The sequence below is a fragment of the Stylophora pistillata genome, chromosome 4, assembly GCF_964205215.1.
Source record: "Stylophora pistillata chromosome 4, jaStyPist1.2, whole genome shotgun sequence".
Lineage (NCBI taxonomy): Eukaryota > Metazoa > Cnidaria > Anthozoa > Scleractinia > Pocilloporidae > Stylophora > Stylophora pistillata.
The window spans coordinates 15,230,015-15,252,889 of record NC_142522.1 but is presented as its reverse complement, the minus strand read 5'-3'; the positions used below and the strand labels follow the sequence as shown (position 1 = coordinate 15,252,889).

General features: G+C 36.4%; 1 protein-coding gene across 3 annotated transcripts; it reads left to right on the top strand.

The window, feature by feature from the left end:
- The first annotated feature begins 1,081 nt into the window (after positions 1-1,081).
- On the top strand, positions 1,082-22,022 carry LOC111321269 (choline transporter-like protein 4). Of its 3 annotated transcripts, none has more exons than XM_022924107.2 (29): positions 1,082-1,392; positions 2,208-2,240; positions 4,812-4,854; positions 6,294-6,367; positions 6,631-6,681; positions 6,945-6,972; positions 7,679-7,778; positions 8,525-8,620; positions 9,651-9,714; positions 10,360-10,471; positions 11,052-11,094; positions 11,285-11,325; positions 11,918-11,968; positions 12,403-12,464; positions 13,379-13,504; positions 13,838-13,937; positions 14,433-14,525; positions 15,543-15,642; positions 16,318-16,382; positions 16,934-17,063; positions 17,680-17,726; positions 18,239-18,333; positions 18,453-18,492; positions 18,791-18,860; positions 19,116-19,189; positions 19,801-19,871; positions 20,571-20,650; positions 20,903-20,987; positions 21,566-22,022. In XM_022924107.2, exons 1-29 carry the CDS (start codon positions 1,341-1,343, stop codon positions 21,688-21,690), a joined length of 2,151 nt encoding a protein of 716 aa, XP_022779842.2. In that variant the 5' UTR covers positions 1,082-1,340; the 3' UTR covers positions 21,691-22,022. The 3 variants fall into 3 exon arrangements, with proteins under 3 accessions (XP_022779842.2, XP_088613885.1, XP_022779851.2); XM_088757759.1 differs by lacking the exon at positions 1,082-1,392 and adding an exon at positions 1,485-1,524; XM_022924116.2 differs by lacking the exons at positions 1,082-1,392; positions 2,208-2,240 and adding an exon at positions 2,457-2,688.
- Positions 22,023-22,875: the final 853 nt, after the last annotated feature.

The window sequence follows — 22,875 nt, the reverse complement described above, 5'->3', positions numbered from 1 at the left end:
GCTGGCTATAACAAGGAAAAACTGACTAAATCTGCAGGGCCTACAACAAATTTTTCCATAAGCGGCTGCTAATGGTGTTATAGGCGTGTGAGTCTGGAACGGGTTTTTTAATGCGAAACCCTGACACGAAAGCCTACTTGCAGGCTAAACACAGGGTGGTAAAAGGTTTATAAGCGTACCACTGGTAATTAATAATTGAAACCCTTGTACAGATGCCTATTTATGAGGAATTACTTGAAGGGGGTATCGGGGTCTATTAGAAACCACAAAACCGCAAAAAAATTCGATCAAAACCGAAAACCGCATCCAAAACCGTCTAAACCGATAAATTTGTACATCTCAGTTGTCAAAATCCTAATCGATCTGATGCTGTGGTTACAAGTGGAGCAACATAGGCTTTGCAGCTATTCGAGATCAGCAGAGGCGTTTAACTGCTGCTCAGATCGAAGATAGAGAAACCGGTATACGAGTGCGCGGAACCCCAATATGAAAAACCGAAAAAGCACATCGGATACCAACTCCGGATACCAACTCCGAATACCTTTCAAAATTTTGACGAAAACCGAAAACCAAATGCTGAAAACGGAAAATGCGCAAAAACGCAATGAACAACAAAACCGAAAAACCGACGTTTTTTGGCACAAAACCGAAAAACCGATCTAAAAAATAGGCAAAACCGGAAAACCGCAAACCCCAATGCCCTCCCTTTACTTCCGCGATGGATTTTTACATAATCTGCTCTTGAGTTTTAAAAAAAAATCACAAATTATTACAGCGTCGATTGTGATCCAAGCAACTGGAACAACCCGCCTTGAAAACATTCTGTTCATTGTTCAGAATAACTCTAGCGGGACTCTAACGACAAACTATTTGATGCAACTGTGTTGTTACTTGGAAATTACAGATATTAATTTACTAGCAAACGAAAAACACACTTGTTTGGTATGAGAAGGATGGCAATATGCCAAAAAGTGTAATTTCGTAAGTTTGGGCTCCTAAAACACTGGGCGGCGTTTAGTTTAAACCCCGTCCGTCCGTTACGCCAGGTTACGTGACACTTTCTAAACCACCTCTGAAGTGGGACTGCGAGGAGGAAATCGAAAGAAAGTTTGTTTTGCGAAGTCCAAAAGCCTCGACTGTGTGACGTCCGTGTTTGCTTTTAACAAATCTAAGATCTAATGGGGGGTATATTGGGAGCGGAATAATTCTCACGAACCAGTCATCTGAAACAATAAGGTTTGAGTGATTGGTTGAATTACATTTATCCTGGAAATTTATGCACAGCGTAAGTGAACATCGCGTCTGACCTTCGTGATTAGCGACACATCGGTTGTACGACGATGGCGTCTACCGCCCATGGAAATGGAAATAAAGTACAAGATGATCCTGAAGGTAAGTACTCTTAAAATTCACGCATTTCTCCCAGACCCTTTCACGATTTTCTTTCCAGCATTCTCGTTGGAGCGTTGGTTTGTCATTTTATGGTTCAATGCTTACATATGTACAACAAGAAATTCTCGTTAGGTAAGTTTTTATACTGTTATCGAGTTAAGGTGGTCTTAAAGTATATAAGTGGTTCAATGTCACTCTCTTCTTATATTCTCTGAAAAACATTCTGATTCAGCAATGGTTACACTCGTTGCATGCACAAAAGCCTATTCAGCAAGATGAGAGCAACAGCAACTTGGGTAAACTTAAAAGCTTCTAAGGACGAAAATTGTACAATTTACTTTGCTTTAGGGAAATTCTTGTGGACCACATTGATTTAAATTCCGAAATTTAGCGGAAGAATTGGTAAAGCACTGCCTCACTATTAAATATTCACTGAATCATGGAAACGGAATGCATTTTTTTAGCAAAATGGTGTTTCTGTTATCAACGCATCAGCGATCATCAAGACTGGTGCTGAATTCAAGTATTTTCAGCAACAAATTGTTTACTTCCGATCAAGAGAAAACGCTTATCTCCTGATATAGTTCTGGTGCTGTTCTGTGGAGCTTTTCATAACCCGAAAACAATGAACAACCAACAGACCAAATTTAAATGTCGTCCTTGATACAGTTAATAGGCAGCAATTAATTTTGTCACATTACCATTCCCCAAGTAGAAGGCGCGCTTTAGGTGAAACTATTTTCGTATTTTCATTTATGTTTACTAGATCAATAATTGAATCTAATGATCATTGGTAATTTGTTTCTTATCTGCAGCCGAAAGCTTGAAACTTCTAGCTGACAAAAACGGTAATTATAAGTGTAATAATAAAAATAATAATTTGTTTTACATAGAGTTTGTAGCGAAAGTGTGGAAGAAGGGAAATGTGTGGGTGGCTGAGTAAGTCAGGTGATCTCTGTGTGTTCACGGCAAAAACATTCAAACTGGTTTCTCAATGTTAGTTAGAAAAGTCTTATCTCAATCTTGCGTGAGGGAAATGGAAATCTTGTGTCACGCAAAAAACTTAAAGAACGCTCGTAACGCCTGGTGATTTAAATTGCAAATACGTGTATATTGGATCATTGCTCTGGAAAGACTTGAATCAGTTGTCGGATCCGAAAACGTGACGAGAAAAAAAGCCAAGCGAAGAAAGCTGCTCAGTTTCTCATGAGATTTTGTTCCAAGTGGTATATAAATAATTTATATACATTTTGATTCGTAAAGTGTGACTTGGAAAAATGGCGGACGAAGAAGACGGTAAGCATTTGCAGTTGGTAGGCGGGGTTGCTTTAGTTCAAAGAGTCTTGGAAGAGTAATAGGCTTGTTACTGTTAATCTTCTGACTCAAAAGAAATGTACATTTCGGTTTTACTTAACGAATATTTATAGCAGACATGGCGTATCGTGCAAAGAGAATATGCAAATTACTTTTCATATCCAAACGCGTAGCTTTTAGCTACACGAAACATCGAAAGTTTTTACAAACGGTAGTCTTGTGTAAGTGAATTACAGCTGAACGAAAAAAATGTGTAAGGCGTCTGTGAATTTAACCCCGCCAGCTAAATTTGCCCTCTCGCTCAGCGAAAACGTTTTTATTTGTAGCGTTAAATTTAGAGCTTTAAATTTGTTCACTGCCATTTACTGTACCACAAATTTGCCACTACATAACTGCATCATTACCCCAGTGAGTGTTTATATTGAACAGGTCATAGTTTTTACTTAAACTAGTTCATGCATACTGTTGTTTTCAAGTCATTACGCCATGTTAGTTTGGTAATCGGTCACGTAATTTATTCAACATGTTTTGTCACATTTTATGGGTAATAATGTTGTCGTTATCCTGAGTTATATCCTCATATAAAGGAAAAATGTGCAGTTGAATTTTTTATCAGCAATACAGATTTTGATCTTTGAATTTGCCAATATAAAAATATATGAACGCCTCGCTAAGTCTTTTCAATAGTTTCTTGCGGGTGTCTTTGAGATGGCTTCTTAAGCAAATATTTTCATAACGTTAGCAATTAACCAAAACCGAGTTGCACCTCCTATTTGGAATATATATTATTTAAATGTAAAGCGTGGACAGAAGCACTGTATCTCTACTCTGCTGAGCAAAGGATAACTGTTATGTTGTTCAAACTTCCACTGAAAGCCAAAGCAAAATTTTGAATTTCAAAATCGGTCATTAGTTATGGTCACGAATGTATTTTCAGAGCCCTAAAGATAGATATTTGTAGTTTTCGCTTTTATGGAAATTTAAGCTAGTTTAGATTGACGATCTTCAAGATAATAAAAATTTGGTAACACCTGTACAGGATTCAGATAGGCTCTTTATGTTTTCATTTGTTATTTTCCATTTTTGTGATTTGGAGTTGGTTGTTGTTCAAAGCTTCCGTTCAGATCAGGCCCGTTATTGTGTGGGTTCTTGACGAAGGGAGTTTTCTTATAATAATGAAGTCTACATAATAATGGAGTGTGTGTCTATTGTGACTCTCAAGTGACTCAAAACACTGTCAAATGACCTTTCAAGTTATAATTCATAAACATAAATGACTTTTTTTTTTCAGTCTTAAACTGGGGCACTTTTTATGGTTTAATGATATATTTGAGACCTTAATGATATTATAATTTTTTGTCTGTGCCAATAATGCCATCTGGACGAGCTTCTGATAGTCACTGAGTTACATGTTTACCATGTCACTCCTCCTCCCCTTAATTAAATACACACATTTTTTTCTTTCTTGCTGATTTAATTCTACCATTTTCACTGCTACATTTAACTGAAATGAATGGCCATGATATCTGGAATGATGCATTGATTGTCAGTAAAATCCAGAAAATTAGAATTCTACTTGCTATCGGTGTCATCATAGATAGCCTGAGAAAAGCAGCCGTCCTTTCGCTCCCTTTGTTTCCCTTCGTTTCTTTTGCGGGGAAACGAAGGGAGCAAAAGGACAGCTGCTTTTCTCAGGCTACATCATAGACTTTGATTTATCTCACTTTCATTATTAGTGGGAATGGCAATGAGGTTTTAATATTTAGAATTAGTTGTCAAAACTATATGAAATCAATAAATGCAATTGTAATGAACAGATACTGAATATTTGATAATGTAAATACCATATTCTTTATCTTCTATAACTTTTTAATGTAAAGAAATCTTGTAAAGGATAATGCTTTATTTCACTTTTTTTAATAAATGGGAGTGGTAATGTTGTTTTAATATTTAGACCTATTTGTCAAAATCATGTGAAATCAGTAAATGTACTTGTAATGAACAGTTACTGAATATTTGGTAATGTAAATACTATATTCATTATCTTCCACTTGTAAAGACTATTGCCTTAATTTAATCCAACATTTTAAATCCATCTTTTACAGGAAAGAAAAACAAGGCTACATTCAAGGGACCCATCGCAGACAGGTATTTAGGGTGGTAATTATATGTAGTTGGACCTCTCTAATGTGGAAACTCAAGGGACAGATGGTAGTGTCCATGTAAGAAAGGTGTCCATTTTTCAGAAGTCACTTGAGGAATCACCATTGGTGCTCTTTTCAATTTGATGTGTCAAGTAACTGAGAAAAGCACACACACGCATCAAAGTTTATTATAGCTTACAGAGCAGGCGTAATTTTGGTGAGTGAATGCCCAGTATTTTCTGAGCAAAAGTTATGGCCATTTGTTAAGGATACTATAGACAATTCATTTAGCCTAAGTCAAATTTGATCTCTTTGTTACGGATTATTTTAGTTACGGATGTGGTTACATTGTTGTATATTTTCTATTGGTTTGTAATCAGATATTTTAGTGTCCCCACGTGCATTTTAAAGCTTAATGTTTAGCGTCCCTTTAGCCAGTGTGGGATTGTATTTTGCCTTGTCCATTTGTTTATTCGTTCGATTCGCTGTTTTGGTTCCTAACCTTTGGCACAAGCAGGACCGATATTTTACGATTGTGATCATGTATCGTCTATCTTGGTTTGTAGATCGCTATTCGTTGATCACCAATAAATCATCGTTAAATGTCAACCTTGGTTTTCTGTGGTTACTGGTACTTGAAGTACGAAACGACCTGTGAGATAGTCCTGTTTATACTTAGCGACACCCCTTGAAGTTTCGATCTCGTTTGTCGCAAGTGTCACACCATCATCTTTGATTTTAAAGGAAGCAGGAGGCTGGGGATAGAAAGAAATATGTATCACGGGGGTGGGCAACAGTGAAAAAATAAGAAAGGGGTGGGGGTGGGAGAGTGAAGTTCAGTCCTTTCCACCCCCTCCCTGCACTGTCAACTCTAAAAAAATGGCTGGTTGAATAGATGATTGCATTCCTCTTAATGTTAACTTGCCCTAATAAGACACCTGCACTGCAGGCTAAGTTTACTGAGACATTTTCCAAATTGAGAACAAGATGAACTAAAACATAGTGAAAAATAGGAATTAATGTCTTTCAGTAGTGTCAGGTGGAGCGAACTATAACTAACGTAAGAGTAAAAGTACAGTTTATTAAAATAAGGTTGCTGCTCAGTACCAGAAGTTTTTTAATTGGCTATTGCTAATGGCAGCATTTCCTTTGTAATTCTTAGCCTGGGCAGTAGATTAAGGGATGAGGTTTAAGTTCTCCATTTGGGAAATTGTAGTGCAATTACACAAATAAACATCTCCTAATCAGGGGGATGGATGGGAAAAGGTTTAGGGTTCTCTGGGGCTAAGATTTAGTGTCTGTTATTGTTATTGGACAGGGTCTGTATTACAGTATGGAGAAGGTTCCCTGCATGGTAGTTTTGAAAAGCACCATAAGAGAAATAGTTTTATTTATCAAGTCTAAAGTTCTTTATTCGCTATTTGTATTTGATATTTTCTGTAGGTCATGCACGGACATTCCCTGCTGTATTCTGTTTGTGGCATATATTGTTGGCATGGTTGTTGTGGGAATAATTGGTAAGAATAGGATGGAAGAGCTTTCAGTTTTACTGTTGGAGTTGTAAAGATTTTTCATCACATAACAGTGAAACTGTTAGGATTAGAATTAAAGCATTCATAACAATTAAAAGATTAGGTTACAAACTATCATAACTTACAATAATTAAATCATTTAGAATTTCTCTTTTTACCGTTGTTTTCCCTTAATCATGGGCTTGACTTTAATATAGGAAAAGTTTTCAAATTTTCAATTTTTCTCTTTGCATTTTTATTCTTTAAAGCTTTCAAAGAAGGAGATCCTGATAGACTTCTGTTACCACAAGATTCTCAAGGTATTTGACTGCTCAAGAAAATGAGATTTAAATTTTCATTTAGAATTGAAGTCATGGGTGGTGAATCAAATATAAAGTGTATTATTATGAGCACCTGTTGTCATCATTATCATCACTGTCAATGAAGCACTAGTCAACATGTAAAATTTTATAGCCTGATTCTTTAAGATTAACTTTTGCGCAAAGTATTATAATTTACAGTAGACTTAATATTCCTTTAGAGATTATTTAACATTGTGCATCATGGAATTACTCTTTTGCAGGAAACATTTGTGGAAAAGATAGCTATGTGTAAGTAAATGAATCAAATGTTTTGTGTACAGGGTGAGGGTGTGACTTATTACTAGTTCATGAGATGAGAATGTCTCAGAAATTCACCTTCGAACAATTCATTCCATTTGTCAGCTCTCGTATTTTCATTAAGGGAGATGGGCAACTGTGGAAGATATCTTTCCGTGAATTTGTGACTTCACAGAACAATCACCTTTCCTGTAAAGGTGCTCTGTTTCTGAAAATCAATAGAGTATGTTTTGAAACACTGAGTGATTTTTAAGGGTTATTTTGTTGCAGCACCATGTGGCAAGTCTTTAAAGGAGACCTGCATTACTTTTGTCTGCATTTTTTGTCCCCCCTCTCCTGCCTTGTTGATTTTTAATATAAAACAATGTTGTACCAGAATACACCACAGAAAGTGGAAGTATGTTATAAATGGAGACATGATAGTTGAGCTGAAGCCTCGACTTAAATCTTGTGAACAATTTTGTCATAAAAATTATCTCATGTGGTGTTCTGTTGCTAACCATTCCCTCAACAAATTTGCATTAATAGTTGACAGTCACTCAATACAACTTAGTATGAAAATAGGGGAAATTCAATGTTAAACACTGGCTAATGTAAATCACCTTTAATCTAGGTGCTTTGGTCAACAGTTATGTTCAGTGCACACCCTTCAATTTTTTTTTGTAACTCATACTTTTCTTCTATTTTCTCTTTTTAGGGATAAAAAATATCTGCTCTTCTTTGACATCAGTACTTGTGCCACAAAGGGTGGAGACTTTACCAAATTTGTTACAGTTCCTTCTTGTCCCACTCCACAGGTGCTTGTTGTACAACTTACTGTTCATTAGCCTTTAAGTAGCTTACAGGTGAAATATGTCTATCACGTCATGCCCGGATCACAAACTCGTGCCTGTCTTACCTCCTAAGAGAGAACACAGATATAATCTAAGATAGTCCAGGGCTTATGCCATGCCCCGTACACATACAAATCGTTTTAAGAACACTTTTATTCCAAGTATGTGTACATAATTTTTTTTTTTAGACTAGTTTGTACATATTCATATATAGAGTTTTTCGCATTTGTGGTTTTATTATAATTTCAATTGTATTTATTCCTAGTTCTAAGTAATTGTAACGCAATTCAGTCTACGGACTGCCATGTTCGATACTCTAATAAACTATCTATCTATCTATCTATGCCCCAGAAATCAAAATTTAAAGTACTTTTACATTGACATTTTTATATATCTTGTTTACAAATTGTAAATCTAAACATAATTCAGCTTGTGGCTCTAGTGTTTTAGAAGAAAGTATCTATCTATCTGGAAGCTCGTATAATTATAGAGTTAAGTTTAACTTCATGTTAAATGTGGCAATTATTTTTAAAGTAGTTTGAACTTTTTTTGTTTTGTTCCAAGAACAATATCATAGTCATTAAACAAGGAATGATACATTTTAAATTAACAAAATGAGCATGTTCATTCCTCTCGCTGAGTGGAAATCACTACATGTCAATTAAGTCTTAATTATTTCTTATTTTTTATTATCCTGTCTGTCTATGTAGGTTTGTGTTGAATCTTGTCCAGCAAATAATGAGCTAGGATATAGCCGGAAAGCTAGGGACATGGTCTGCAAAGAAGGAGTTGAGACTGTTACTGAGGTAATGTTACAAAAACATGGAAAATTATAAATTTATTAAGTTTTGCAATTCGTGATGTAACTTTTTATATTTAGAGACTAGTGAAAAAAGATCAAAAGGCATGTATCTTACAATTGCAAAATTAGACCAATGATTTTTTTTTTTTTTTTAATTTAGATGTAGATTATCATGAGTAATGACTTTTTTTGGGAAATATGAACTGCCTGGCTCCTATACTAGTAAGAACTAGTTAACCACATTTGAATATTGAGAGACCACTTTTGAATTATCTCATAGCTAATGGGATAAACTTTTCAAGTATTGTGCCCTGTGGCCACCCTTTCTCAAGGTGTGGATCAGACACTGGGTAACAGCCTCTATTGCTGATCAGTAATAAACAATAATATTGGTTTTGATGAGATAGAAAACTAACCAAGGGATGGCAGGATGACCTAGATCCTTGAGAGAAGATAATCATGATAAAGATCTTCCAGATATTGTGGTGTAATCATTATTATTAAAAAATGGATCATTGGATAATGCAATTCAAGACTTTTTATTGACTTAGCCATTATGGTATATGAGCCAATATACCATAATCTAATATCTGAGTGTACATTGTAACACCCAGTTTCTTCTTACAAAATAAAGTCGAGAAGATTTGTCTAATATCTTGGGGGCATTTTTTTTTTAATAAAACAATTATTCCACCGGTGTTTGTTGGATATGAGATGATTATAGCCAACTTGGCTATAATCACAACTCATTTTTCTGTTTGTGAAATTATCGCTCAGCCTCATTTTTAAATGTAAATTTTATTTATTGATTATGACATTATTTTGTCATTGAGGATAGGAATCTTCTGTGCTGTGTTTGATCACCTTCAATACAGGGGAAATTAAAATTTATCTGGATTGTTATAGAGCAACTCAAAAATAATCTTGAGTAAATTTTTGCAAGGTGCATGACATTCATGAAAATGAGGTGTATTTGGTGTCTGTTGTTTTGGTGTGGTAATAAAACTGGTCCTTAATTATCATAATTTTTACAGGGTAACAAACATCAGTTGGTCGTACAAGGAAAATGTGCACCATACTATTTGGCCTCGCAGCCTGGTTAGTTCATATATCTAGGATATTCCAGCAGGTCTTAAGTTGTGATAAGTTATGCATTCCAAAACACCTATCTTCCACAGGTCAATGGGGACTTCATTGAATATATAAATTTTGTATTCCATTTCCACATAGAACCCACTAAAATGTCTCTTGCACTCAGCATCTGGCTTCATTGCTCAGTTAGTGGCTGCACTATTTAACTGTTATGGGTGAAGGGATAAGTTTGAGTCCTACGTACCAAACCTTGAAGTTTCTTTAGGCTTGAATTCCACAATGACTTTTTCTTTAACTGCAATTGATTGTGAGAAATACCAGTAACTTATTAACTTTTACTCCTATGATCTCAATTAGCAATTCTCCTAACTTTCTGCTGTACAATTCTCATTGTGTTATTTCAGAGAATTTGGCGTTGAATCAACAAATCTTGTTATTGATATATTTTCTTTATTCTTGTTACCTGTCTACTTGATTTTATATTTGATATTGCAGGGAGAAATTCTGTCTTGGTCACTCATGAGAGTTGAAGGGCCATAGGTTGTCTTGTTCTACTTTGGTTAAAATTGGAAATTGGGGGAGCATCACTCCAGTGAGCTTTACTTCAAATACCTGTCCACTGATTTTTTGCGATGTTGCATCTTTTTATAGTTTTGTATCGATGCATACCAACCTTGGCAAATAACTTGCTTGTCAACAGCTCATTCCTAACAAATCTTGCTGGAAATAATATGACCAAGGCAGCCATTGAAGCTGGATTAGAGTGAGTGTACAATTTATGGCTGTGATTATTTTCCTTCTTATATTATAATAACAGTGCATTATTACCAGCATTTCTAGAACTTGTTATGTTGGTGATTTCTTCATAAATACCAATATTTAGGACTTCATTTATTTATGCACAAGAATTTAGTACTCTTCTAAGGTGATTCTACAGCTCTGTTCTCATCCACATATTAACTATAATGAGTAGTTTTGGAAAAGTGTATAGAAATGATCTAGAGCTGAATGATTTTATTTCAAATTCCACCTTTTTCACCCTTTGATTGGTCCTTTATCAGTTTCTAAAGGTCATGTTGATGACTGTAAACCTAACATGCATGTTAAGATGTACAAAATATGTTAATTCTTAGATGGTTGATTAGTTACTGTTTTCTTTATTTCTTTACTGTGTAGAGACTTAAGGTTAATAGTTACTTGTCTGATAACTTTGTTTTGCATAATTATCAATACTCTTGGATCCATCTATGGTTTTGATTTTTGACAACACATTTCAAATAATTTGTCCTGTCCTTCACTGAGCTTGGCTTCCTTTGTAACTCTCATTTTCCTCTTTTTTTCAGAGGCCTTCAATTTCTTTTGAATGCACAAAATTTTGGAATGTCGGTGTGTACATGTTTGTCATGTGAACATAGAATATTTAAGAATTAAGAAAGAATGAAAATAACACTTGGTGTGCCATGCATTTGGCTGTTTAACAATAATGGATACTGTCAGCTTTGTCCAGTATATGATTTTGTTTTGGGTTAGGCATAGATTGAGAGTCTATTCTCTTTTTTTACCATTATTTGTTTAGATATTTGAGGACATAAAAGCTGTATGGTACTGGCTTTTAATGTGAGTCACATTTCCAATGTATAATTTGTCATAAATTATGTTATTCCTTTTCCAATACCTCATGATAACTTGATTGCTAAATTATGCTGGATTATTGATCATAATCAGTTGGGATAAAAATAATGTCATCAGAATTGTTAAAAACATATAGTTTGGTTAGTTATTTAATGATGATATTTATTATAGTTAGCTTCAATTGATAAAAATGCCTGAAAAATATTTATCCAGGTAATAACATGGTTTTTTAGTGCAATTTGGTGTTAATAAATGCAAGTAAATCTTTTAAAGACAAAATTGCACAAGCTTGCAGGACAAGTGCTTTTCATGGTCTTTGAAAAATTTACAAGTGCCTATTTGCACCAAATTGCACCCAAAATCATTTTGTTATTGCTATTAATTTACATGAAAAAAAGCTTTGCGGAAAGTCAAGGCAGACAAAATTCTGATAGTGCATGCTATTTACAGTAATAACTTGCACTCGTGCTACAACTTTGCACTTCTGGTTCATGAAAAATGCACCTGTTTTCAGCTAATCAGATGTGCATAATTTAATCATGTCTATTATTTATCAGTTAATATGTTTTGCTTTCAGAGGCATGATACTGGTTTTAGTCCTTGCATTTATCTACATTCTCATCACAAGGTACTACTTGAGTCAGCTGATGATACCATATATCTGGAGTGTTAAATATTACAAGATTGGGCCCTGTTTAACAGGACTTAATCTTGTTGATCAGATGTGTAGGGAAAAAAACACTCTGACTAACAAATTAAACAGTTCATTCTTTTTAGATTCATTTTTGAACTAAAATGAATTAATTGTTCTATAAACTATTGTTCTTTAGTCTGGGTCAAGAACTTATCCAAAGAAACTAATATGAATATCTAAGGGCAGAAAAACTCAAAATTTCACATCTTCTTTTTGGCCATGAAAATATAAAGCGATTTGAAAATCAATAACACTAACTTGAACTTGAAGAATAGTTAAGACAAATTTTACCACTTTGGTGTCAAGTATAGCTTTTTCTGACCTGTAGCATTTTAAAGGTTTTGAAGATATTATTTTGATGTTTACAGATGGATAACAGGCCCTCTCATCTGGTGTAGCATCATTGCTGTCTTTGCCTTGATTATTTATGGTATATTTTTAAACTCAGATTGCTTTAATCTACCCAGAGTTTGTATTTATATGGTGTGACGTGTCATAAATGGAGATCTTTGTGCGTTGCATCACATTTTTGCAAGCTCCATGAGGGCAGGAAAATACAAGCAATGAGGAGAATGTCTGCTTGTATTACATGTTGAACCATCCAATAAGATGGTATCTTGTTTTAAAAAATACATCTAAAAACCTCATTTGAGTACAATGGTACAAAAGATGAAAAGAACACAGTCAAACAAAGCCATTTAAGTGTTCTATATGACTAACAAAGAAAACCTGATTTGCTCAAAAGTTTGCTGCTTAAAAAGTCAAGCTTTAGAGAAGGGATAAAATCAAAGTTTGGGTTTATGTGAGAAATTGTTGTTAACTGGAAAGGATTAAGCAAGCCAGGGTAAACCAATAAAAAAGAAGGAAGGAAATACCTAGTTGAGGATGGAGAGAATTAACATGGAGTGCAAATGATGAACATTGAAGAAAATTTAAGGGTGCAAATATTGAGAACAGCCTGCATGGCTTAGTAAACTTGTAAATGTCATTCTTAATTCTTATATTGTATTTATAAAGTCTATGTGGAGATTCCTAACTTAAGTGAAGATGGGGGGGGGGGGCATTTGTTAAACAATTTGGCAAACAGGGTGTGGCATAGAGGGAAGTGTTTTTTGGTCTTGTCATGAGCATGGGGCAAACAAAATAATTATTCTGAGTCCCCATGAGGGATGAAACCTCAGACCATTTTTGTGCTCTGCTGCTCTACCACTGAGCCACAGAGACTCTTTGATGAGCAAGTCCCTATACAAAGTTCAGATGTGGCACACACATAGCTACCTTATAATTCTTACTATAAGGATTTTGGTCTTTTGATGGTATTGTTTTTAATTTTTTTCCATTTAGGCATGTACTTTTGCTACAGCAAGTACAAGTTCTTAAAAGATTCTGGCACTAGTCAAGACTTTGAGCTAAAGTTTACCTTAAACTTGGACACCTACACTCAGTCAAAAGACACTTGGCTGGGCATTGGTAAGCAATTAGCCATCCTTTCTTTTCACTAAATCAATAAGCACCATAAGCTGGCAAGTCTGTAAGTATTGTTAATAACTGTCCTCTCATTGTTGGATTGTGAGTCATAGTATGATGTTGAAGGTAGCAGAAAGAGTGATTGAAGAATAGTGATTCAGGAGATAAACTTTTAAGTGATAATTGATTTGAGGGAGATAAGGATGACAGGCATTAAAATATCAAACTTTTCCCCTCTCTCGATCCTTACTTGGCTTGTCTTCCACCCTTGCAATTACTCCTCTCTTTGATTCTGTGAATGTTTTGATTTGATGTCAAGCTGTAACTTGCTTCCAGGTATTTTCTTGACTGTTCTGTTGGTTATCCTCTTGTTGATTGTTCTTGTCCTGTGTAAAAGAATCCGGATTGCTATTTCCATGATAAAGGAATCCAGCAAGTATGTTGAGTATTGAATCTGTATTTGATGGTCGGTTTTTACTTCCACACACAAAACCCTTTTTTGAAGTATAAAGTATTTCTTAGGTGTCCACCTTAAATTTGAAAAAATTAAAGTTATACCTATCTTGTTTTGGTAAAGATATAACTGTGTTTCATTTCGCTGCTGTTTGTGATTGTTTCCTCTATCCCTGTTACATCTACATTTATTTCAATGACCTGCAGGTGGGTTTAGAATGATGCAAAGTTCATACTGGGTCAAAGTTTATTATCCCCAGTGATTAATGAAAAGGTCAAGGGCAATAAATGCAGGCCATATGCAAAAACATTTTCTCAGTAGGAACCAAATCTTTTTGACAAAAATTACATTCAAATCAGGTATGCTTATTATTGAATTGATGTCTCTTGCCTAATATTTTGTGCAACAAATAGGGTTACGTTTGCTTTACGAGTGTGCATCTCCTGTAATTTCTTTGTTTTGACTTTTTATTTTAAGAGCTGTTTCAGCAATCAAGACGTCTTTGGTCTTTCCCATCATCCCATGGTTGCTCCAGCTTGCTCTGTTTGCCTGGTTTTTGGGTGTTAGTGTGTATCCTTCCCATATGAATGATAAGAAAGTAGTGGCTGATTAAATTCCAGCGTTTTAATTACAGTAATCAGGAAGGCCTTTGGTGTGTGTCTTTGGGGGTAAATTGCTTCACCTTAACTGGTGAGTTTAGAGTGCTGTGCGATTGCGTGTCATAGAAACAAACCCAAAGTAATTACAATGGCCGAGTACAAGAAAGGAACAAAGCCAATCAGAACTAAAAATATAAAAACAAGCACACCGCCTAACGCGCGGGAAGACGCCAACAACCAAATCGCGATTGGTGTTAGTTTTGCACCTGATTGGTTGTGAGAGTGGTGCAAGTTTTCTTGACCAACCAGAGAGCAATGGAAAGCAAGATTGAAAATTGCTCTATTTTACGACCCAGGGGTCTATTTCTCGAAAGTCCCGGTAACTTGATGGGCCCGTAAAGTTGTTCTTTTTTCATTCAAGATGGGGATTTCAAAAGTTTTGAAAATGATGAAATAAAACTATCAGCTAAAGAAACAAAAAGGACTGGTTTGGGTGCCAGAACCTGCTTTCCTATCCTTTAGATTTTGATTTTAAAACATAGTTACTGGCCCGTCGTAAAGTTACCGGGACTTTCGAGAAACGGGCCCCACGTGCACTGTGCAGTTAGCACGAATGCACAGCCAGCGCTACAGCCAGCGCTGCAGCCACTTACTAGTCAGCCACACTTTAGTATTATTTTAACCTGGTGTCACGGTGTGTTGCACCAAAGAACGAAGATTATTACCATTCCCCCCTCTTATCTTTATCGTAAATTTTATCACCTCAACAAGTTATTGTGTTTTCCTAACATTGGTTTTACTATAATGCACCTACACTAATAAACTTTCTGTCTCCAAACCTAGGTTGAATATTAGGTGACTTAAATTTCTACTTGATTCACTACATGTATACTGCTATACTTAAAAAGTTTTGAGTAGGGGATTCGTGTCATTCAGGAAGAGCATGCTATTAGAGCAGTTGGTGGTGTGATCCTTAAGTGATGTGTAGTTACTTGGTGACCAATGGAATACCGCAGTACAAGGTGATTGATGTACCCACAGGTGGTGATAAATACAACCTAACAAACGGGACTGACTGCGAACCAAAGGTAAGAAATGCTGTCAACGATTAAGATCAGTACTGACTAGTATGCAATCTAGCGCATGAGTTACTTGTAACTTCCATCACTTTAAAATATTGATTTCATGTCTCAATAATAAGTCTAAAATTTAGTGACGACGAGTTCATCGAAAAGCAGAAATGCCAAAAGTAATAGACGTTTTTCCCGTGTAAGAATACACAGTTCCTATTTCAGTTATTAGAGAGTTAAGCCACTAGGATATGGAGTATTGCTACTTCTCCTGGATGGATTGTTAGCCCACAGCAGATTACTTTGCAGTCTTTCCTCCGGTTTTCCTTTAGTCATCTTTACTGCAGGATAGAGGCACTGTGAAGGTGAACAACACATCACTCCTGAGCCAGGTTTCACATCAACCATTTGGGCCACAGCTTCTCCTACTATTTATTATTGTGGAATTAGTGTGTAGTTTCTGTGAAAAAATGTAGATACCTGGAAGTGAAGGATGTAACACAACGCACAAATCAGGGTAGAGTCACACTCTCCCAAAACACCGTCACTGAGTAAGCTTAAATTAAACTGATTTGCACCGCAAGACCTTGTTTCTGAATTAATTAACGAATCATTCCGGTTAAACTGGGCGAAACAGAAAGGAATTCGGTAGTGTATTTCTTATTTGTTTATTTTGGTTTTTCTCGTTTTTAGACTTTTGAAAAGGAGTATCCAAACACCAGTGCAAGTTGTGTTATGGCTGGATATAATGAAAATGTGTAAGTTCCATCACCGTGCCATCTTTGGTACGTCAGATCGCGACTAAGTAATTCCTGTTTATTTGTGTTTTGTGTCAAATGTGTACATTTGTTTAAATGTACATGTGTTTCTTTTGTGCATTGCGTCAGATTTGTACGTAATTGTGGTTTGCCGCATGGCTTTAAAATAATTTATCACCAATGCTTAGGTCACCGGCGCTGCAAGGATACAATAACTTACCATTTAATCGCACAGATCTGTGTCGTCATTTTTGTTCTGTATATAGTGGTTGGCTAGTTGCCGCAGAACTACCCAATGAGCGATCAAGAAATTCTATTCACATGTTAGTATACCGTATCCACTTGATGAAGGGCCGCCATCGATCAAGTGCTACGTCTTGCAATGCAGCGCGTGAGTAAAAATATCGGCGGAAAAAATAGATGTTAGTGAACCGCGCGGAACTCATGGAGTGAGGTGCACGAAAAGTAGCTAAAGTAGAATGAATGCCCGTACACTATTGCTATAGCTACCTAGTCTCTTAAAGCAACCAGTTAATTGTTTCTCTTTACAGACATCTGTTTCGTATGCAAGTTTTCCATTTCTTTGGCTGGCTGTGGATAATGAACTTTATCATTGCCCTTGGTCAGTGTGCACTGGCTGGTGCATTTGCTTCATGGTATTTTGCCTTCCACAAGCCGGATGTAAGTATATCGGCTGAAACGTTTTTATTTGTCTATATTTCTAATTAAGAAGGTGAATTAAAGGTGCAGGTTTATTATTGTGGTTTTCACTTAACTATAATTGTCTCATTAGTCTCCAGATCAGCTCGGTTCAGCCTCAGAGTTGAAATCGAAAATAATCCAATTACATGGCAGTGGGTCTGCTTTTCTTCGCTCTGTGATTGGTCCAGAAAACTCGCACCAGTTTCTCAACTAATCAGATGAAAAACTAAAACCAATCGCGACTTGGTCACCCGCGTTTTCCCGCCATTTTTTTACTTTGAGGTCTCCCTGGCTCCTAAAGTTATTTTCCATGCTGCTTCTGATTAGCCGTTGTGTGAAGTTTGGTTTTGGTTTTTACAATAATGAATAGAAACGCGCTCTAAACCATTTAAACCCTAAAATGTGTCCAATTATACCACACTCAGATTGCTATAGACTACTAACAGTTTAAGTCACGTTGTGGTGTTGCAGTTGAAACACTATTATTGTAGATTGAAACTGAACGGATCTGAGCCCAGATTAACAGATACTTGTCTTGGATAATTTATTGCAGTTCTTGAATTTTCAGACTTTGCATTGTTTTCCTTGTTTATAGGATATTCCTTCGCTCCCAATCCTTAAATCCTTCTGGCGCACCATAAGGTAATGTTCATGCTGCTTTTCCCAAGATAGAGTTCAATGTCATTTTAGGGAAGTGGGAGCTGGTGGAAGAAATTAAAGCATTGGAAGCCCTGACTGCTCCTTTATAGCCTCTTATCATCTCAGTAGCCTTGTCTTTTTCTGTAACTCTACAAATACATTCAAACAAAATTTTTGGGTTACCCCTTTCTTGACTTAGTTAAAAAAGGGCCCCCAAAAATGAAAAAAGAGGTCCCACAAGGTCCTCTTTGGCCAATTTCTAGAATTAACCCCGTTGTAATCTACATGTACAGCTGTAAGGCCTATATAATCAACATACCAGAGCAATAAAAGAGGAAAAAGTTTTTTAGTTTGGAATTGGACATGTAATTAGTCTCCATTTGCCGAATCATATGCACTTTTGTTCAGACGATATATACTATCCACCAAGCAAGAAATCTACAAGGCACCCTCTTCTTATCTTTTCTGGGAATTTCCTCAAGAAGCAAACTAAATTCAAACAATATTTTTGTTAGGTACCATACTGGATCGTTGGCTTTTGGAGCTGCAATCATTGCTATCGTCCAGTTCATCAGGGCTGTGTTAGAATACATTGATCGCAAACTTAAAGGTACGCAGATGATGTATCACCGTCCAATTTATTTTATTAGTCGTTGGCTTTCCTCACTCAGTTAGTGTAACCTTGCTCTGTGGCTAACTAGTGTGACTTGACCTTTTCTCAAATCTTAGAGTCTGGCCAGGACAACAAGATTGTTAAGTTCATTATGTGGTCAGTATACACTTGATTTTTAAGTTAATTTTCTTCAAACTCCAATGTCTTTATTTCTCTCGCTAAATTTTCTTCCTTTCTGGAGCAAAGCCTCATGGGCTTTTCTCGGGTACTTACTTAAATCATTCTTGTTTGGTTTTTTTGTTCAATGGTGTTTTCTTGATGTGGGAACGAAATTAAGAAAAGACCACCTATTTCTTTTTTGTTGTTGTTGTTGTTCTCTCTTCTTGTTTTTCATCAAATCCAGTGGTAAATTTCCGAAAGGAAATTTTTTGATGTAATGATTTTGTTTGTGCAGCTGTTGCAAGTGCTGTTTCTGGTGTTTGGAAAAGTGCCTCAAGTTCCTCAACAAGAATGCTTACATCATAGTATGTTGAATTACTTGTAGTCACTATCTTATTACATAAAATTACACTGAGAGATTCAAAGCCTGTGACTTAACTTTTTTTGACATTTATTAATGAGATTGCTTGGCACTTATTAAAGAGATTGCTTGAGACTGTTTGAATGAAAATAGGGACAAATGGAAAATAAACACAATGGTTTTAAAAGATAATTGATCAAGTCAAGATTAGACCGATATGCATACACTGTTTTATTACACGTTGTATTGTCTTATGTAGATTGCCATCAAAGGAAAGAATTTCTGTGGTGCTGCAAAGGAAGCCTTCATGCTCCTTTTGGAAAATGTTCTGAGGTAAGGAAGAAGACACCAACCATTAGGCCACCTCCAAGTTGTGGAGACCCTTCCCTTCAAAATAAGATAAAGTGCCGAACATGTCTTGTGAATATTAACTTCATTTCCACCAGGGTGAAAAGGATCATTTTTTTTTATCAAAGGCTTCACAATTTCCCTCGCTATGAAACAGAAACATAGGGTGCCTTGGAACTGTTTGTATTTTTTGATAGCGACTCAAGTGGGGTCAATTCAGTTGCAAATTCAACGTCATATGACGAATGCCACGTCTTTCCATCATGGTCATAGAAAAGATCTTATTTTTAAAAAACTGCTTGTTCAAAAGTTGTTAAAAGGGTAAAACTTATCTTGCTTATTCCTTCACTGTGCGCCCTCAAATTGCAAGTACTTACCTGTATACTAACAAAACATGTGAGTTTTAATAAGTTTCGAGATTTACTCTGATATAATTGTTTTTCGCTGCTTGACAAGGGGTGTCGCGTAACGTAATTTCGTGACAGATGTGTTTTCTAAGTCTCCCTAGAATGTTGACCACTCCATACACCTTCTGATTTTTGTGGTTCGCAGAACCGTTAGAATGTCTTAATGTGATAACTGATACTCTTTGCCAGGGTGGTAGCTGTTAACAGTGTAACGTCATTCCTTCTGTTCATGGGCAAGCTGTTTGTGGTTGGAATTGTTGGTGAGTCAGTTTTTCAGCCTGATTACCATAATTGTAATCATCCTCGAATAAATTGTCCAAGGCACTACATGATATCGATGACCCTTTTTAGAAAGGCAAGTTGCAGTCAGACTTAACTGAAATGCTGTTACTCTCAGTAAAACACTTTCTAGACAATGAAGCAGTTCTTTGTGCCAAGAAAATGGCGGTTGAATAGGGACACTAAAATTAAACGCGCGGCATTGTTAGTCCTAAATGCTTCGGTTCTATTGTGAAAGTGATACAAGATTACGTGACGGGAAGGAAAGAAAGAAATGTGACTAAAATGCGGTTCATTTACCTATCTTCGTTTTTCCATCATTTGCGCAAAAGCATCACGTGCACATTCAATTCCACTCTGTCGCAACAGAAAATCGTTGTCTTTCGTCCTAGCTCTGGTCCTAGTCAGTCGTTGTGCGCTGCAATAAGGAGTGATACACAATCAATAAAGAATCCATGATCACTTAATCTTGCACAAGCAATCCTACCTTCTGTTCTGGCCAGTGCGTTAGTTTTTCCCTTCGTAAGCTACTCCAAGCCGCCGATGTCGATGGAGCAGCGACTAGTTTTCCAACGTTCGCTTAAACCAGATAATTCCTTTCGGCAACAGGTTGCGTGCGACAAAGTTTTGCTGCGTCAACTAGCAACTTACAATGTTTATTATATTTTGTCATTTTTCAGCGGTCTGCAGTTTCTCTTGGTTTGATAAATTAAACAAAGATGATCCTGATACTCTACAGTTTGATGTCGTGCCAACCATTGTAAGTAGACCGCTAACTGCATTTGTCTTCCTCTGGATTGTGGATTTTGCAGTGAACGCTGCCGAGTACTATGCCTTTAGGACAAATCTTAAAAACTTCATAACTTACCGTAGCTATGGACTTCCTCTGACGTACTAACAAGAAATTTCTTCACCTGAATTTGAAACACCAAAATCCCATGGAAATTCCAGCCACTTCTTAACCATCACCTTGCTTTGAAAAATTCTTATTGCTTCTTCAATTTAATTTCAGATCATGGTGATTTTTGCGTATGCTGTAGCAATCTTGTTCTTTGATGTCTATGACATGGCAATTGACACCATATTCCTGTGCTTCTGTGAGTATTCTAGACTCTAGAGACCATGTTCCCTCGAAAACTTTACAGGAGACAGATTTTAAAGTGTAAATTGAAAGAGAAAAAGCATGATGAAACAAGAAAGATACAGGCGCCCGTTCGGACAGGAGAAGCCGGCGAGCAGACTTAAAGGATTGAGCCGAATAAAGTGAAAACAGTCGTCGCCAACTCACTTGGCGTTTTCCTTCATTCATTAAGACAAATCACAATTCCGAGAACAGTTTCGGAGAAATTGTGATTTTTCCTTGGTTTACGTCATCCACTGTTCCCAGATCGAATTTGGGTTTAGTTTGTCGTTATCTTGGTGTTTTTGTTGAGTTTGTGGACGAAAGCCGTAAAATCCCAGAGAAAAAAAAAAAAAAGACCAAGATCAAGGTATAAGTTTGAGCATAGTTAGTAGAGGGGGGAGTCCCTTTCTACTAACTATGGTTTGAGCATATACGACGCTCCAGAATTCAAACCCTTATCACAGAGCTCGTAACTAGTTTTCAATAACTGTCTCTTTTGATATTTAAGAAAACACTTTGCGCATGTTTTAAATCCAACGTAATTGATTTTAGTGGAGGACATGAAGATGAATGATGGCAGTGCCGAGAAGCCTTACTACATGAGTGATTCACTTAAAGAGATAATGGACCTGCAGAACCGCCCAGCACCGGACGGCAATGATGACGGTCGGAAGTGAGCCAATGGACTGGATCCGATAAAACTCTTCAATTCTCTGGATATTTCTTAGTTTCTTCAGTATTGCTCTATTAAAACAACAATCTGAATCTCTTTTCTAGATTTTGTATACAAAGCAAAGTTATCACTCATGCAATCCTGATTTAACAAACTAGTACTGTTAAGCCAATTATTGTTCAAGCAGTGAGTGTGACATGTCGTTTCGAACGACTCGGAGCCAAAACGCAGGGGATTTTTGCGTCAGACTCTAGTCTGATAGCATATGATATAATCATAGGTTAAGCTGTGGTTGGGAAACAGGGTTTTTTTTGCGTAGATAAAGTTTTCCTCCCCCCCCCCTACAATTATCGTAACTTAAGGTAGCTTTTGTATTGTAATCATACTAATGAATACAACCCAAACGTCAGAGTTGTAATGCAAAGCGTTCACACCTCTACTTTAGGCAGAATTTTTTTTCTAATTTATCACTCGTAAGCTGTGAATTTCGTATGTAGTTGCTTACGGGAAGGCATTTAAAAGTAACCATAATGACTTGCACCTTCGTACGAAAGTAAAGCACCGGCTTTTCATGTAATAGATAAAAATTCCTTCTCTGAGTATATTGCCATACTAATGCGACTCAAAAAGAAGTAATAAAAATGAAAAGCTCCTTTTGTTTGACGTGGTATGTTCGCATTCTTTCGCTGCTCCATTACTTTTTTTTACTTTAAGGATAACCTACCCATTAATTTTCTTGCGAATTTTTTTTACTAAACGTGTCGTGGGCAAAATCACCCTACAGTTATAGACAATAGCCTCCATTTGGCGCGAAAATATGCACAGATATTCGTCCGCGGACATTATATGATCCAAGATGCGGACAGTTTTGCAAGAGCGAAGCTCGAGGTGAATAATCGTGATAGAGTCAGAACCGTGATCAGTCCCTTCGAATATCAATTTTCCCTCTACACCGGCCGTAAGTAAAGAAGATGCGAAACACGAGAAAATTGCCATTCTCTGAAAACCGAAAGAGACCATTTGTTTCTATACTTCGTTGACGAAGGGATAGCTTTCTCCACTAACCTTTCTTCTTCGCCTGCATAAGGTTTCGGCTCTCTATACTAATAGACGACGCCAAATGCACAAAAACAATTCATAATGCATGTAAACGTGTTCTTCAGGTGAAGGGCAAAAAATGTTAACACTG

What these genes read in the sequence shown, in the direction of transcription:
- LOC111321269 (XM_022924107.2), top strand. Translation starts at nt 1,341, where the DNA reads ATGGCGTCTACCGCCCATGGAAATGGAAATAAAGTACAAGATGATCCT. An exon ending in GTTACCACAAGATTCTCAAG is followed by an intron (nt 6,682 to 6,944) that starts GTATTTGACTGC and finishes ACTCTTTTGCAG; the next exon opens with GAAACATTTGTGGAAAAGAT. An exon ending in TTGATGTCGTGCCAACCATT is followed by an intron (nt 20,651 to 20,902) that starts GTAAGTAGACCG and finishes ATTTAATTTCAG; the next exon opens with ATCATGGTGATTTTTGCGTA.